This window comes from Aspergillus stella-maris, assembly GCF_047715825.1.
Source record: "Aspergillus stella-maris strain CBS 113639 unplaced genomic scaffold BDV14scaffold_3, whole genome shotgun sequence".
In the NCBI taxonomy this organism is placed as follows: Eukaryota; Fungi; Ascomycota; class Eurotiomycetes; order Eurotiales; family Aspergillaceae; genus Aspergillus; species Aspergillus stella-maris.
The window spans coordinates 198756-213941 of record NW_027396797.1 but is presented as its reverse complement, the minus strand read 5'-3'; the positions used below and the strand labels follow the sequence as shown (position 1 = coordinate 213941).

General features: G+C 49.8%; 6 protein-coding genes across 6 annotated transcripts; 5 read left to right on the top strand and 1 right to left on the bottom strand.

The window, feature by feature from the left end:
- Window positions 1-2981: 2981 nt before the first annotated feature.
- On the top strand, window positions 2982-5888 carry BDV14DRAFT_195407 (uncharacterized protein; the record flags this gene model as incomplete). Its single annotated transcript, XM_073772196.1, has 1 exon — window positions 2982-5888. One exon carries the CDS (start codon window positions 2982-2984, stop codon window positions 5886-5888), a length of 2907 nt encoding a protein of 968 aa, XP_073632840.1.
- A 519-nt stretch (window positions 5889-6407) lies between these two features.
- BDV14DRAFT_195406 (uncharacterized protein) lies at window positions 6408-7085 on the top strand (the record flags this gene model as incomplete). The annotated part of the gene is made up of 1 exon (XM_073772195.1): window positions 6408-7085. One exon carries the CDS (start codon window positions 6408-6410, stop codon window positions 7083-7085), a length of 678 nt encoding a protein of 225 aa, XP_073632839.1.
- Window positions 7086-7753: 668 nt separating this feature from the next.
- Window positions 7754-8380, top strand: BDV14DRAFT_195405 (uncharacterized protein; the record flags this gene model as incomplete). Its single annotated transcript, XM_073772194.1, has 1 exon — window positions 7754-8380. The coding sequence occupies one exon, from the start codon at window positions 7754-7756 to the stop codon at window positions 8378-8380; it is 627 nt and encodes a 208-aa protein (XP_073632838.1).
- A 1893-nt stretch (window positions 8381-10273) lies between these two features.
- BDV14DRAFT_65520 (putative aquaglyceroporin) lies at window positions 10274-11931 on the top strand. Its single transcript, XM_073777232.1, has one exon. It carries the CDS (start codon window positions 10413-10415, stop codon window positions 11757-11759), a length of 1347 nt encoding a protein of 448 aa, XP_073632837.1. The 5' UTR covers window positions 10274-10412; the 3' UTR covers window positions 11760-11931.
- Window positions 11932-13419, bottom strand: BDV14DRAFT_65521 (FAD-dependent oxidoreductase). Its single transcript, XM_073777233.1, has one exon. The coding sequence runs from the start codon at window positions 13345-13347 to the stop codon at window positions 12103-12105; it is 1245 nt and encodes a 414-aa protein (XP_073632836.1). The 5' UTR covers window positions 13348-13419; the 3' UTR covers window positions 11932-12102.
- Window positions 13420-14015: 596 nt separating this feature from the next.
- BDV14DRAFT_65517 (NAD(P)-binding protein) lies at window positions 14016-15098 on the top strand. The gene is made up of 3 exons (XM_073777231.1): window positions 14016-14185; window positions 14241-14315; window positions 14380-15098. The coding sequence occupies exons 1-3, from the start codon at window positions 14116-14118 to the stop codon at window positions 14892-14894; spliced, it is 660 nt and encodes a 219-aa protein (XP_073632835.1). The 5' UTR covers window positions 14016-14115; the 3' UTR covers window positions 14895-15098.
- The last annotated feature ends 88 nt before the right edge of the window (window positions 15099-15186 follow it).

Sequence of the window (15186 nt, the reverse complement as noted above, 5' to 3'; positions counted from 1 at the left end):
GACCAGGAATCTGAGAAGCAACCCGGAACAGCGCAAACTGACAATGGTTGCCATATCCCAAGACGCATGTGCGATGAGTGTACAGTGTGTTACAACAGGCTCTAGAAGAAGAGCTTCCTGCTAGATGTATTCGTCACAGATATCCCAGATACCAAGCCAATCTTTTTCCGTGCTCAATTCGTCGATGCGGATCCGCTGACATTGGATACCAACAAACTAGCCATGATCCTCCAGCTGTTCCGCGCTATAAAGTCCTTCATCAAGGATCCCAAGGATCGCCATACTATCTTCTGGATCAAGATGTCGGTGGTTGGAGATAGATTCGTGGCGCCCATTTCCGTCATGGCGGATGTGCACCACGATATCTAGGTTACTGAGGAAATAATGGCAACGATTCTAAGGAACCTGCCGAAGCGCGATGAGGTGAAGTGGATGGTTGAGCCTCGTCCTGCCACTGACCACAAGAGCTTGGCACGGTTGAAGCGGTTCGAAGAGCGAACGGTTACTGAGAAGAGTGAGTTCTCAATTGCGTGCTTCACCGATTGCCTTGGGAAGATGCAGTTCTGCTTGCATCAAATCAGGAAATCTTCCAATGGCCGCGCCGTCGTCACTGAAGGGACTTACGAGATATTGAAAGATCAGAGTCCCCCGATCTGTGTGCCTTTTGACTTTACCGGGTGAAGGGACAATTGAACAACGGGCCTGACGTCGTCTTCTATGTTGGAATCCCTTACGCCATTGCCCTCGGAGTTTAGCTTTATCTTTCTGTTACCTTTACAACTTATTTAGCCCTTGGAACGGATAATCATAAATGGATAGATCTCAGCCACAAAGATGTCCCCAAATATTTCATCACCTCAGGCTTCCCGTATCAACTTTCTATGCAATGATTCAATCGTAATGTAAGGGTGTAACAGTGTATAGTCCAGTCTCCTCAAACGCCCAGTACGAATTGTGTCGAATACAAACTCCCAATCAACCCCTAGCATGTCCTTTATCGCGATGGCTATTTCTCAGTCAAGTTTGACTTCAATTCATAACGTGGTTCAGGGTCTGAGGCCTTTAAAGGTCATAACGGGCTAACTTGCACTAAAAGCAGTTGCCCTATGATATTGAATTCTTTCTTTCAAGCAAGGGCTGTTTACCTTGCTGTGGAAATGCTGCTTTGACGTTAAAGGAGTTTTGAACCACGATGCTGCGGGAACCCAACGATCACCTATCCTTTCTGCAACAAGCCATGAAACTTCATTTTATACGAACCACGGGCAGGAGAGCATGACCAATGCCATTCGACACCTGAACAGGTATAAATATATGGTATTCCTCCCAAAAATTAACCTGTACGCAACCAAGACTGTCAAAAAACCCCACCATTTTGCAGCTTATCACGTTCCACTCTCATCAAAATGTGCACTGCCACAGCAACTGAGACCGTGCCGTCCTCACCGAAAATGGCATCCAACAAGACAAGGTGCCAGTTCCCAAAGGCAATGTGTACCGAGTGCGAGCAAATTTACAGAAAGCTCATAAGACAGGGTATTCTCACGGCAAGACAGCTAGATGTACTGAAAAAGCCAAGAGTTCTATTCTTCCGCCCTGAGGTTCCCGATGCGCAAATCCCCGGTAACTCCAACAGCAGATTTAATCAAACTTCGATCATCAAGCACATCTACTCCCATTCAAGTTCCGCCTTGGTAAACAGCAAAAGCACCCCGCTTGCTTCTGGGTCAAAATCCCAAAGGTGGGCGGCAAGGTCATTACGCCGATTTCTGTCATGACGTACGTCGAAGAAGATGCGCCAATGTTGAAGGACTTGGAGCTACTAGGTGGCTTGAATCGGACGCAGGATTTCATGCCTGAGAAGGAGGATGCTGGGCTCGCGCAACTGACGTGGATCGAGAGTGCTGTAGCTCCTGAACAGGGCGAGTATTCACTTTCTCTTGTCTACGAGCTTTTTGGAAAGTTGCAGTTTGGAAACACTGATGTCGTGGCGCTCGGAGGTGGAAAGTGCAAGGTCAAATACGGGTTTTATCAGATTTCTTTGAAGCAGCTGTCTCTTTGTGAAGGATGGACGAGTTCCAAGTGGCAGTACAAATGAGTTCTGTCAAACCTCCATACTTCCTGTGATTACCTTGTGTTTTTTCGGTAGTCGACCTTGGGTGCGCTTATTGTGCTTTTGATTTCTTTTGTGCATTAGTAATATGAGAACGAATTTTGAAACTAGAACTAAGCCTATTTTTTCTTGGATTAAGCTATTTCTGTGATACCTTGATGCAACCTATAAAAACATGAAAGAATGGATATCATAATGTACATAGGGGGATTGACAGTGTGGAAGGTGACAGGGGCTAGGGAGCGAGGTCCCGTCATTGACAGATAACTCAACCTACGGAGGCTTCCCAGCGGCTAATCCTTAGAGAATCAATAAATAACTTCAGTAATAATTCTATAGTTTCTCCTCTTTCAAGAAGTATTTTGACATCCAGATGTGCTGGGGACAAACGCGGCAATGAGGGCACGTCAAGCCTTGCAGGGTTAGTATCCTTACTCCTCCCCATGCCGTCAACCTATCCTGTAGGCCGTGGTTTCAAGCAGGATAAGGATTTGATTCATGGACCACGAAGTGGTAGTCCAGGATCAATCATCCTGTTTCAGTCATCGATATGCAAAACCGAAGAAATATCATGTCCCCATGGTCCGGTCACTCATATCACAACCACAAAGCATTTTGATAAGGGGCAGACAAAGGCAAATGCCGGCGAACAATAATTAGTGTGAATGAAGTCCTTGGAGGCGACGGATGAAGGGAACCTTCAATAGCAGGAGTGCATTGTTCTTTGTGTCTCCCAGCACATAAATCAGCGCGTTAGCAAATTTGACTGCAATCCTCAGTCGCAGTTGTCATAACCTCGACTTGCACCGATCCAGTCGGCTACCTACTATCGTTTTTCGCAGACTTGATTACACAAGCTACAGGCAAAATGGATCCCGAAGACGACCTCTACAACCACTCCGGCGATGAGCACCGGCCGGATGAGGTGCCCAACGACCCATTCGAGGACCAACGCTCGGAGCACGAGCAGCAATTAGAAGGTAAGCAGGGAACCGAAATCCTCAAGGTGCGCAGGAATCCCAAGAAGACCCCCGCGCGCAAACCTAACCTTACTTTCGAAGATGATGATCCGGTTTCGTCTCCGGCGCTTTCTAAAGACCCTGGCGTGGGAAGGGATGACAGGTGGCTTCAGGATATCATCGATGGGGCACCTGCACCTGTCGCTCCACTGACGGCCAGGGGGAAAGACTCTGGCAATTCATGGAGCCCTTTGTATGACAGTGAAGTGTGGAATGCTGAATACGATTCCCGGAAGTCCAATGAGCCGCCCGCCACGGACGCTCTGATGGAAGACATTACTCGGTCTATGGACCAAACTATTGATGAGACAAATGGGACTCCGGCTCCAGCGCCGGACCAAGAGAAGCCAACTGGTGGTGATGGGAAAAACAGGGGGCAGAAGAAGGGAAAGAAAGGAGGAGCACGCAAAGCTTCCAACGGGGACCTTAAGGCCAAAAAGGCTCCCGACACGAGTGCTGAGGAGGAGCCAGACACAACCACTGAGAATAAGCCAGCGGAGGAACATGCACCACGGCTTCCCTCGCCCTCCGCTCCTAGGTCCAGCGTCGCTGCCATGGCAGCAAAGATGAACAAGGATGCTGCTGGTGTGTCTCCCCTGCGCCCCTCGTCAAATGGTTTGAGTGCGCCACTTGCGAGGTCCTCTACGGTTGGCCACCCCAGTGGTTTGCAACGGTCACTAGCGGTGGGCGAGGCCAGCTCACGGCGTTCGTCTCTGGCACCTAGTGTGAATGAAAAGGTTCCAGAAGCTACAAAGCTGGATACACTGAGTCCCTCTTCCCTCCTGCCGGCTGGCAAGCCAAATAATCTACCAAAATGCGGTGAACAAGACCCAGTTGAACCTCCTATGTCCCCCAAAACTCCTCTCCAAAATGCCACAAAACAACCAACGGTTTCTAAGCATTCTACCCAGAGGGACGACATTTCAACCAAGGTGGGCAAAGATGATGGGGAAACCCCAACTGCGGTAGCAGCTGCATGTGTGGCCAAAGTGAGTGCACCAGACCCTGTGAAGACACCAGAGGGCAAGCCTAGGAAAACCACCGGTTTGCCAAAGAAAGACGAAGAGATCGAGTCTTCTTCCACTCCTACTGCTGGCGCGCTGACTTCACCGGTTCCTGCGCCTACGGAAGTTAAGAAGACAGATCCGACGCGTCTACAGGTCAAACTCCAAGATTCGACACTCTCTCCCACTGCTCCCGGCCCTTCATCCAACACTCCGCCCAAGAGCTCACCGCAGGAAGAGGCCCCTAAGGATATTAAACCTACGCCGCCAGGACCCCTAAAAGTGGCCCTGAGGCGCAAGTCAATCCCTTCGTCTAACCACCGGGCCAGTAAGGATGTTGTCACGGCGCCTGCTGCATTACCTGATGGACGTGAGTCAACGGAAGAACCATCGTCGCCAGGACCACCTCCTGCGTCGCCCAGTGTTGCCAGTCAGCCGCCGGCCAGTCAAGAACCACCAGTGCCTGACTTTGAGCGCGAGACCATCCAGGACCAAGAGCGGCCTCAAGGCCTGCAGCGAAAGAAATCTGTACGCTTCGAAGAGCAAGAGATTGACGAGCAAAGGAAGCCTTCTGAGCGTCCATTGAGGCGGTCATCGCACGTGCGGATACAAAACCGATCATCGTCTCCGAAGTACAAACGCAAAGTGATCGATAAAGCCTATCGGCAACGGGAACGGAGAGCTAACTCTACACAAGCAGATGACGAACCAGAAGGCGAGGATGTGGTATGTACTTCGTCCGAGGACTGGTGCGGCGAGTGTCAACAGAAGTCCACGAAGGTCACCTCAGCTGTACCACAAAGGTATCTTGACTGTGACCCGGAATATTATCCAGTCACATTGAGTTGTGTCCTCCACGGAAAGACCAACGACGCTGGTGACATTGCTGCTGCCGTCTCTAAGCGCCTCAATCAGTTCACTTCTACAGACGTTCCTGTCCACGCCGTCGTCAGACGCGCAGCTGCAGGGACACACAGAGCAGGGAAGTGGTACGATGTGACGACAAAGGAGGGCTGCAGTACTGCGTCGGGTAAGCTTGTGAAGTGTCACCAGAAGACGAAACCCCTTGAGGTATTCTTCTGGAGATGGACCATGAACCGGGACGAGCGAAAAAGGAAGATGAGCCACGAGAAGCGCAAACTGCGAGATTTCAGGCTTCTCATCGATATTTGCATTCCTATTGAAGAAGATGGGCCGATTGAGCTCGAGATGATCAAGGCCCTTCCTTCGAACGTCACGGTTCAGAAGGCGACTTTGATTAGAGATCACCCATGTGGCGAGCGTCTATCTTGGTGGGCTAAAACTCACCCCTATGTTTACGACCGAGTGAGCTCCAGACATGAAGAGTCTGAATCGCGCGGCTTTGAACACTCATCCAGGCGTCGGAGCTCCGATAGCCATCGGAGTTCTAGCAGTCATCGGAGCTCTACCAGTCACAGGGGTTCTAAGGAGTCCAAGTCCCGCCCGAAGTCAGAGGGAGCAAGCTTCCTCAAGTCTCTATTCTCTGGCAGTTCTTCTATGCGCAATGAGATCACCGGAGCACCTAGTAAGTCCCGTTATAATCATTCAGACAGTAGGCATCGCAGGAGAGAATCGAGAAGGAAGCGTCGCGAGAGTGACATCGAATCCTTCCTTGCACCGCCTTCGTCGAAGGATGGTGGGGAGAGTTCCCGTCAAAGGAGAAGGCACAGTGTTTATAGGGGGTCGGAGGCTGGGTCTTTCTTGCAGAGTCCTACTATCAGGGAGGTATAATTCGTACAAACGTGACAAGATTCAGAGATTGTTAGGTACGCCGCCTAGGCAATGGTAGTTCAAGTTGCAGTAATAGTCTCAATATTAAGTTGGAACTAGTTTCACGATGACATTATGTATCAAGTAATGGTTATAATAATAATGCTATATTAGCTTCCCAGGTGGTAACGGTAGGCAGTACAGGGGTCAGTATGCGGTGTGGAATTTCTTTCCACAAGGTCTTTTGCAAGATTGGGGGGTCCCTTCTTCCACTAATTCAAGTTCTTTGAAAGGCGTATCGATGTCGAATGACTGCCATTTTAACTCCACTGGTGTGAAGGCTCAATGAGGGAACCGACGAAGAACGAACCATTGTCTATAGAGAACGAAACAAACAAGGAACATATGAGGATAAAGACGGTGATAATGAACATAGTCTTTCTCCCTTTCTGTCGGGATTATTCAAAAAGCGGTGCCTCCTCTACCACCCACCCTGTCACCCCCTACCCATTTTTTTCCCAATCAAAACTACAATCCAGCATGCCTCGCCTTGCTTATACACACTGCACCCGCGCATTCAAGCCCTCGAATCCCTCAAACCCATGCACATCACTCCACAACATGTGCACAAGGTCCGAAAAGGAATTCACCCGCCTCCGAGATAAATACCCAAGATACATTCTTTCGCGTTTCCTTCCACCAGGCTCATACCCCGTCGTATTCCGTGGTCGATTTCGTCTCTCAGACGTTGGTCTAGACTACGCAGTCCGGCTCGCGCAGAACCTCGGACGTACGCTGGAAGACACTCTCCAGATGCCTATCCTCGTGATGGGATATAGCAGCTTCGAGACACATCCACATAACGAAGAGGAGATCGATGTGTCGATTCTGATTCAATTTCCCAGGTCTAATTCGGAGATTATTGGTCAAGTATTCCGGGCTTTTCAGGACATACATGACTTTCAGTGCGTCTTGCCGGCGTATGGTAAGTGTCCAAATACGTTGTTTTTGGCGTGGCGTTTGGATCCGATGCGTGGGTTTGTTAAGCCGAAGGAGGAAATCGTGGTTAAGGAGGAAGCGGGAACCAATGAGTCCGAGTCCGAGGCGGATGATGGTGTAAATTTGCCTATGCCCGAGATCCCTTTTCTCATAACGTCTAAGGGGTTTGTTACGACAAACATTCCTGATTGCCGTAAGCCTGCTCCTCTGGTTGCGTAGTTGGAGGGGAGGGTCAAAATATCTGTCCTGGACCCGGTTTGAGTCCACTATGCCTGGGACATGCGACTATCTATAGCGCAGCTTAAGTATTTTATCATTATCCTATGAAAGGTAATATCAGGAAGCTATAGAATATAGAGTCTATTCAGGTTGCCGATAATCTCTAGTAGTGTGTAGCTGTGTTCAGCCGTTGAAGACGCGACCTCTTTCGGTCCCTGCGAGGAACTACACTATCTAATCCCACAGGCTTTCTCCTTCACGGTACTCTATTGTATCTCCTCCCTGGCTTTGAGTCTCCCAAAGGGTCTGTATTCACTGATAAGTAAAGGGGTGTAGCCACACCTCGCAGCATCTGTAAGGCAAACGGGCGTACATGATCCTGCTAGATGCCTCTGAAAGAGGAGTTCAAAGGCTGGTAGACAATAACACAGTTCACAAAGGCACTATGTCTTCCTTTGTCCGGGGCTTGTACGGACCATATAAGCCCACCATTGCAACTGTCCCTTCAAGACGACCACAAAATCCTCAACAAAACATCAACAATCTATCAAACCGCCAAGATGCAGTCCTCATCCCGAACCAAGCACCGTCCGCTTCCCCTCAACATGATACCAATCAAAAAATTCCACTCTTGTTACTACGGAACAGGCTGCACAGATCATGCCACAATGTGCGATTACTGCTGGGCGCAGTTCGAGGCCGGGAAGAGTCCCTCATCACGCCCAATCAGCGTTTGCACGAACTTGAGTACTATGTGCGACTACTGCTGGCGCGCGTACGAAACAGCAGGCGTGGGCCAGTCAGTCGTTGGAAAAGACGACCCTTGCCTCTCACCACTTACACAGTGCGATGGCTGCCGGAAAACAATGAGTGCGCTGAAGGATAATATCCCGCATTCGTATCTGCTGGCTACGCCGGGTACATATCCCGTTAAATTCTTCCGACGATTCAAGCCCGAGGAAGGCGCGACGAACAACACAATCCATGATCTGACGGAACATATCATGGAGAATGCCTCGAGGCTGTTTACAGAGCATGTTCGGGTTCATGCGTTCTCGATCATGTCTGTGGGCGCTGACTCGCCTGCTGCTGCGTGGGTACTTATTGACTTCCCTGAGTTTGTGCAGATCGATATTGAGCTAATGAGTATAATCTTTGACTCTATGCCCGGGGGTAGTGAGAGGTGGATCAAGAAGACGCCGATGAACGACCAGTGTCTGAGTTTCTTTCGGTTGAATTGGTGGCGGACGAAGATGGAGTTTCATCAGTTTGATAAACTGCCTGTTTTAACGTGAGTTGGCCTTTGCATGTTATGTTCTATTTGAACCATCTGGGCTAATTGGTTGGTAGGTTTTGCTGTGATGGGTGTTATCCGCCGCAGACTCTTTTCCCAGGATGGCCTATTTAATAACTCTTGTAGATGATATGATCGGCTGAATATATGCATATATATACAATACCTATGTTAGACGTTCTCTAAATAAAGACAATAAGCTAGAACCTCAGCCAAATACATGCGCATATCAACTAACGCCATAACTACTACCACCATTCGAACGACCTGGTCTAGTAGTTGATGAATGAAATGACCTTCCCAACCCCACCCTCAGTGGCATATGGCCATAATGTGTGGCTAGTTGACCCGCAATGTCTCTGCTTTTACTGATTTTGTTCTTAAAGTTAACTTGTCTCGCCACGTCAATTGAGACTCCTTCTGCCTTGGTCCTTAACATTCTTTCATTTTTCGGGGGACCAAATGCGTTTTTCTGCCTTTTCTCTTCATGTTGCTTTTGTGTGTATTAGTTTTATAGGCTCTCCTCGTATCGTGAAGCCACCGTGGATCTACGCCGCACAATGTACCTTTCAACGGAGTTCCGGACCGGGATTGCTAGATTAATTCCTCATCAAGTACCGTTAAACAATTCTACAATATCTCTCCTCCTGGCCCCTGTTCTTTAGGCTCAGTTTTTATTTCACCTCATTATCAGGGGTCTGTAGAGGCCTAGAAGGGTCAAGAAGCACTGAATTAAGAAAATGCTTTTCACAAAGCATTTGACGGGTTCTCACGCTATTATACTGCCAAACAAAGACCTTCTAGAGTCCACGTATGAATAGAGTTGTGGTTTAGGAGACGCGTGCATAAAGTGCATTGCGAGAATTGCCTTGGATGCCCTGACACTATCTATCTTGAGTGCCGTTCCTGTCAATTATTCGCCCCTTGAGGCAAACACCTCTTGTGGATTTTGGTCTTCCCATTTTTGGTTTAATTTTTTTTCACGGCTTTATCATAGATCTCTTGCTTTGCTTTACTCATTTTGGCTTTAGCCACCAGAATGGAACATTTCTCTGCACAACCTCTGGTTTACTGAAATTCAGATGAGACAAACGCACTTTGTAATTTTTGACAGTAGTCCAACATTTCAATCAACAAATAGGAACAGATACCAGGCCAGGGACACCTCCAGCCACCCCGGCAAGGCGCCCGAGACCTTAACAGTGAACCCGCCAGTAATGAATCAGTGATCGACAGCGGCTGCCCGGACACCACCAGCAAGGCCGAGAACCCGCCAATCGGGCCCAATGCCAGCGTCTGACTCAATGCTCGCCGATCTTGGATGGTATTATGTCATTGCATCAAGCTGTCAGATTTTGCGATCAACCAAACTTGGAATCCCGCAGACACGCGGCGGTATCTCGGTCAATCTACTCAGGATTTGGTGCTGCGCTGGCTTGGCGCATAGCTTATCTTTTCTATACATGTTTAGTCTTTTCATGGTTTCCCCCTGTAGAGATTGTTCCAGAGCTTTCGTTGTTCCCTCTTATCATGTCCATCGACGTCACCTAGGTCGCGGCTTCCTAACGCGCCACCGCAGCATGACACAGCGACGGCGTGAGCTATATCGCGTTCGACACCATGATAAAGGTAATATCATATGAATTTCAAGCTCGGCAGGGTCTACATTGGTGGGTGCCATGGGATCCTTGGAAGAAAAATTTTTCCCTGCAAATCACGGCGTCGAGGATAAGGACCCGACGGCAGTCCTGGTAAACGGTTGAGTGACTACCGGGTGATGTAACCGCTCTCCACCATAGTTCGCCCTGTGCATAAAAGTTGGATGCACCCTCAAGAAGACCTCTTTTTTTTTTGTTCTGTACAAATTTATCTCGTTCTTTCGCCATGACCCGTCAGTCTACACCGCGGCAGAATACCGCGACGTCTGGTACCAACAATTGTGCGTATATCGAGCTCAACAGCACGCTATTCCCGTACATCTACTGACAGTCTTCATTCTAGCACTGGGACAATACCCCACTGCCGGCAGGACAATGTCTGGCCAGGGTCCAGCCAGCCAGGTTCAAACCCAAGGCGGCACTATCAGGCCCGCTCAATCCCTCGCGGGACCACAGACAACACAAAATGATAGCACCTATCTGCACCCGGATTACGCACGTCTGAACCCGCATTATGGGCAGGACAAACAAGACAAGCCTCCAGTCTGGAGTCTCGCAGCGCCGCTTCCGCGCATTGTGCGCAACGGCATGCGACCAGAGGAGGAAATAAGACCTGCAAGACAAGAACCACCGAAGCAACAAGCGCCAGAAGGCGAAGAACAGGCCGACGGCCAAGTGGAGAAGCAGAACATCAACGAGGAGCGCGAACCAGCCGCTACTGAGCCCCCCGCCGCCCACCCCGCCGATAATGCGGAGGCGCAGGGCCAACGCGAGGCCCAGCAGAAAACAGAGGATAATCGCATCTACTTCAACTACTGGGGCAAGGTCCGGCATCGTCTGCGCCAAGAGCTGGCGGAGTGGCTTGGTGTTACTGTCGCCATGACGCTCGGTCTCTGTGCGGGATTGTCGACTTATACGTCGCAGACTCAGGCCGGCTCGTTTGGCACACTTGCGCCCGCTTGGGGGTTTGCGTTCATGATTGCTATTTACGTCTGCGGTGGTATCTCTGGTGGACACCTCAATCCATCAATTACGATTTCAATGTCATGGTTTCGTGGGTTCCCTGCTCGTCGCGTTTTCACCTATCTATTCGCCCAGCTCTTGGGTGCCATCACCGCCGGTGGGATCGCATACGCTATATACTACGACGCCATCGTAAACATCTCCACGGTTAATGGCGTTCCACACAATGAGTCTCCCGCGAAGCAAGCCCTCGTCACATTACCAAAGTCTTTCATCACCCCGCCAACTGCATTTTTCACGGAGTTCATCGGCTCCGCGATCCTCATGGGCGCGATCATGGCGCTGGGAGATGACTCCAACGCACCACCGGGCGCCGGTATGCAAGCGTTCATCATTGGAATTTTGACTTCCGTCCTAGTACTCGCGCTAGGTTTTACAACTGGCGGATGCTTCAATCCTGTTCGCGACTTTGGTCCCCGCCTTGTTACTGTTATGGCTGGGTGGGGTGGTAACCCGATGTTTACGGAGTACTGGGCATGGTGGGTTTGGGGTCCCTGGGTTGCGGATATCTCGGGGGCGCTGTTTGGGTCTTTCATCTATGATGCAATTATCTTCACTGGTGGCGAGAGTCCTATTAACTACTGTCCCAAGCGAGTCCGAAGGGCGATGTACCTCCGACGGAGGAATTTCTGGAAGAATTTGGGTGTGAGAAAGAAGAAGATCCCGGATTTGGAGGAGGCTGCAAAGCAGAATGAGTGAAAAGTTTGTTATTGTCGATGTTGATGATGTTGTTTTTGTTTTTGTGCTCCCAGATTGATCTATTCTATATTGTCATATTCTCTACTGCTGATTTTTCTACTATTTTTGCGACGTTCGTTATGGACAGCCACGGTGTTCCGGTTCAGGCTTCGGGAGTTCTCTGTTTCGAAAGTTGAAATACCCTGGGTAGTCATACACGCGCTATTCAGTTTGTTGTTTATTTCAGCATAGCATAGCAATGCTCATAGCACCAGATATCCAAAAGTCAATCGTTCATATACTCTCATCAAATTCATTACATTCATATCTCATCCCATCGATCATGGTCAAGGCCATGCATCCATCACAAACCCTCACCCTTCAACCACCCCTCCACCATCTCCCCAAAATCAGGAGCATAAAGCCACCCCAACTCAAACGGCTCATCCTCCACCTCCACCTCACCCGCAGCACCAGCCACCTTCGGCAATCTCCTCTTATCAATCTGCGCATTCAACTCCAGAACCCGATCAATCCGTTCCTGCCTCCCCCTTTGCCAAACTGTCAACCCCCTCGCCAAATCCGGATCATCCCCACCACATCGCCCAAGCACGAACGCAAAGGTAAAAACATCCTCAAAAGCCTGGTTAATACCCTGCCCCGCCGTCGGCGGAATCGCATGCGCCGCATCACCCAGCATAACGACGCGCTGAAACTCGCTCGCCCAACGATCAAGCTTAGGCACAACATAGAACGGCCAGATATTAATTGTATCAGTATTGATAGCTGAAACGGCGTTCTGCGCGACGGCGGGGAAGGAAGAGATGTTCTCGCGGAGATAGTCGACGCACCACTCTTTATCGTTGAGAAGTGCGTCCCAGCCAGCCCGATCTAGTTCCGGAGCGCGCTTTTGTCGGCCTATGAATGTTTCGTGGCCGTCTGGTTGTTGGAGCGCCATTACGAATGCGCCGTGTGTTTTGTTCATGATTGTTACGGGGAGGTCGTAGCCCTCTGGCTCGGCGGTTTCGAGTTGCAGTTGGGTTGTCGGAACAGCGGCGGATACGCCCATTGATTTGGTAAAGATCGGCTCGAGGTCGGGATACATGTACTTTCGGACCTTGGAGTGGATGCCGTCTGCGCCGACGAGGACGGTTGATGTAGCGATTGTGCCGTCTTCAAATTGACATGTTACGCTGGATTCTGTTTCCTGAATGACGCAATTGAATTTCTTGTGGTATTTGATTTCCACACCGGCGTCCGCAACCATGGTCGATAGTTCAGTGATCAGTACGTTTCTGTATATTCTCAGCGCAGCGTAGCCGTATTTCTGCACGCCGCCGAACTCGTAACTATCGGCTGGTTTGTTGTCTTCGGTGCGGAAGTAGAGTTTTTCAAAGTTGTAGGCTTTGGATCTGATCCTTGAGTAGACGCCGAGGGCGTCGAGGATGCGCAGCGCATTGGGGGAGAGCATGATTGCGCCACCGATGTCGAGGGGTGCAGAACGCATTTCATAAAGGGTACAGGTTATGCCTTGTTGGTGCAGGGCCAAGGCGAGGGTTAGGCCTGAGAGGCCGGCGCCAATTATACTGACTGTTTTGGGAGTGCTCATTGTGGTGGTGGAGATCGTCGGGATAACTGTAGAGAAATGGTCTTAGAAAAGGCTAATAAAGTTCTCTGTAATCTTTCTCGTTTGCTTAAGGTCACTGCGAACCAAGAGGGATCTTGGCCGTTTATATATCCCCTCCACCGTCTTCCATTCTACGTAGTTAGGCCCCCTACAATTCCCAGATCGCTCAGCTATAAGCTGAGTGTTGTATGAATGAATTAGATTCAAGTTCGGATCCGAACTCAATATCCGATTGGATAACACTTTGTCCGTTTCGTCTCTCGTAGCTTAGACCCCTTCGGTATTTTAGTGCCCTCTGGGGGAAGGCGTGTACCGTGAGGCTGACAAGGCGTGGACTTAAAAGCTGGTACGGAAAGTGGGGCAATACAGCGCTACACAAGCCAATGGTCTGAGGTGATGAGCCCCATCTGAAGCGGGAGTGGCCGCGCAGTCATCTGACTGTGTATTACCACGTACCTATGCTCTGTACACGCAGTCCCAAGCCGCCCAATGGTCCGCTCGCGACGTGCTGTCTCAGGCTTCAATCCGAGGCTGAGAGATAGTGGGTCCGGAGATGATAGTCGGATCCGAGATATTCTGCTATGGTGATGGTTCGTTATTTTGGTATATAAAGTTCGAACTTGAGAGGCATTGCGAAGTACATCCATCACCTTCTATACGTTGCCTTGCAAAATAGAGATTTCTAGGTTTTCTTCATTCGAATCGAGTTCTCCGACCATATAATACCTTACCGGGAAATAGTCAACCATAATGCGCGTCCTTGTCATCGGAGGAACCGGGCGATGCGGGAAGCTTGTCATCGACGAACTTTTCAGGCGAGGTACGTGGAATACCAATCCCGATCAAAGCCAGGCACCCGCTGAACAAGCTCGTAGGTCACCATGTTATCGCTCTCGCGCGAAAGCCCGAGGCTCTAGGAGTCGCCAGGTCAGGGCTGACAGTCGTGAAAGGTATGAACCCTAGTTCGAATGGAAATACCTTGTTGGAACAAAATTCTAAATTGTATCTCCATAGGCACACCAACAAGTCTAGATGACGTTCGCTCTGCATTCGAAACAAAGCCAGACGCCGTGGTAGTAACGCTCAGCGCTCCCCGTGCGAGCGACAGCCCCTTCGCAGCACCAATCTCACCGCCAAGATTAATGGCAGACTGCAATACCAACATTGTAAGTGCGATGAAAGAGTTCGGTGTCCGCAAAATCGTGCTGTTGCAAGCGTTCGGAGTCGGTGAATCATGGCCCAATATGCACTGCACTCTGAGGTTGCTCATGAGCAACTCCAATATGAGGTATCAGTATTCTGATCATAACGCGGTCGAGAGGGTAGTCAAGGAGAGTGGCCTCGATTACGTTCTTGTGAGGCCGTCGAGGCTTGTTGAAACTTCTGTGGAGGATGTCAAGATGTGGCCGGATCATGGCAGGGGGGTGCCGCTCATGGCGAGTACGAGTCGGATCAGCGTTGCACGTTTTCTGGTTGACGCTTTGGGGAGTACGGAATGGGATAACGATGCGCCTGTGATCACCAACTGACGCATGTTTGGTAGTGTCTTGTTAAGGACAATTTCAGTGCTTCCTGGGAAAATGTATATATTTTGAAGCTAACCAACGGCGTATCCGGCGCTCTGAGGAACTTCTGATTTCACCTTCGAGGAGTTGATATAGACCATGCAATATATGTAGAGACTTCTGGCAAAGAAGCACTTTTACGACTTTCAAGCAATTTATGCCTTTGCATACAGGCCTGATAATGTCTTTGGCCCATGGTCGGCAGAGCAGGAAATCCGTTGTTTTGTTCAAAATAACTGGAATACGAGGGCGCTAA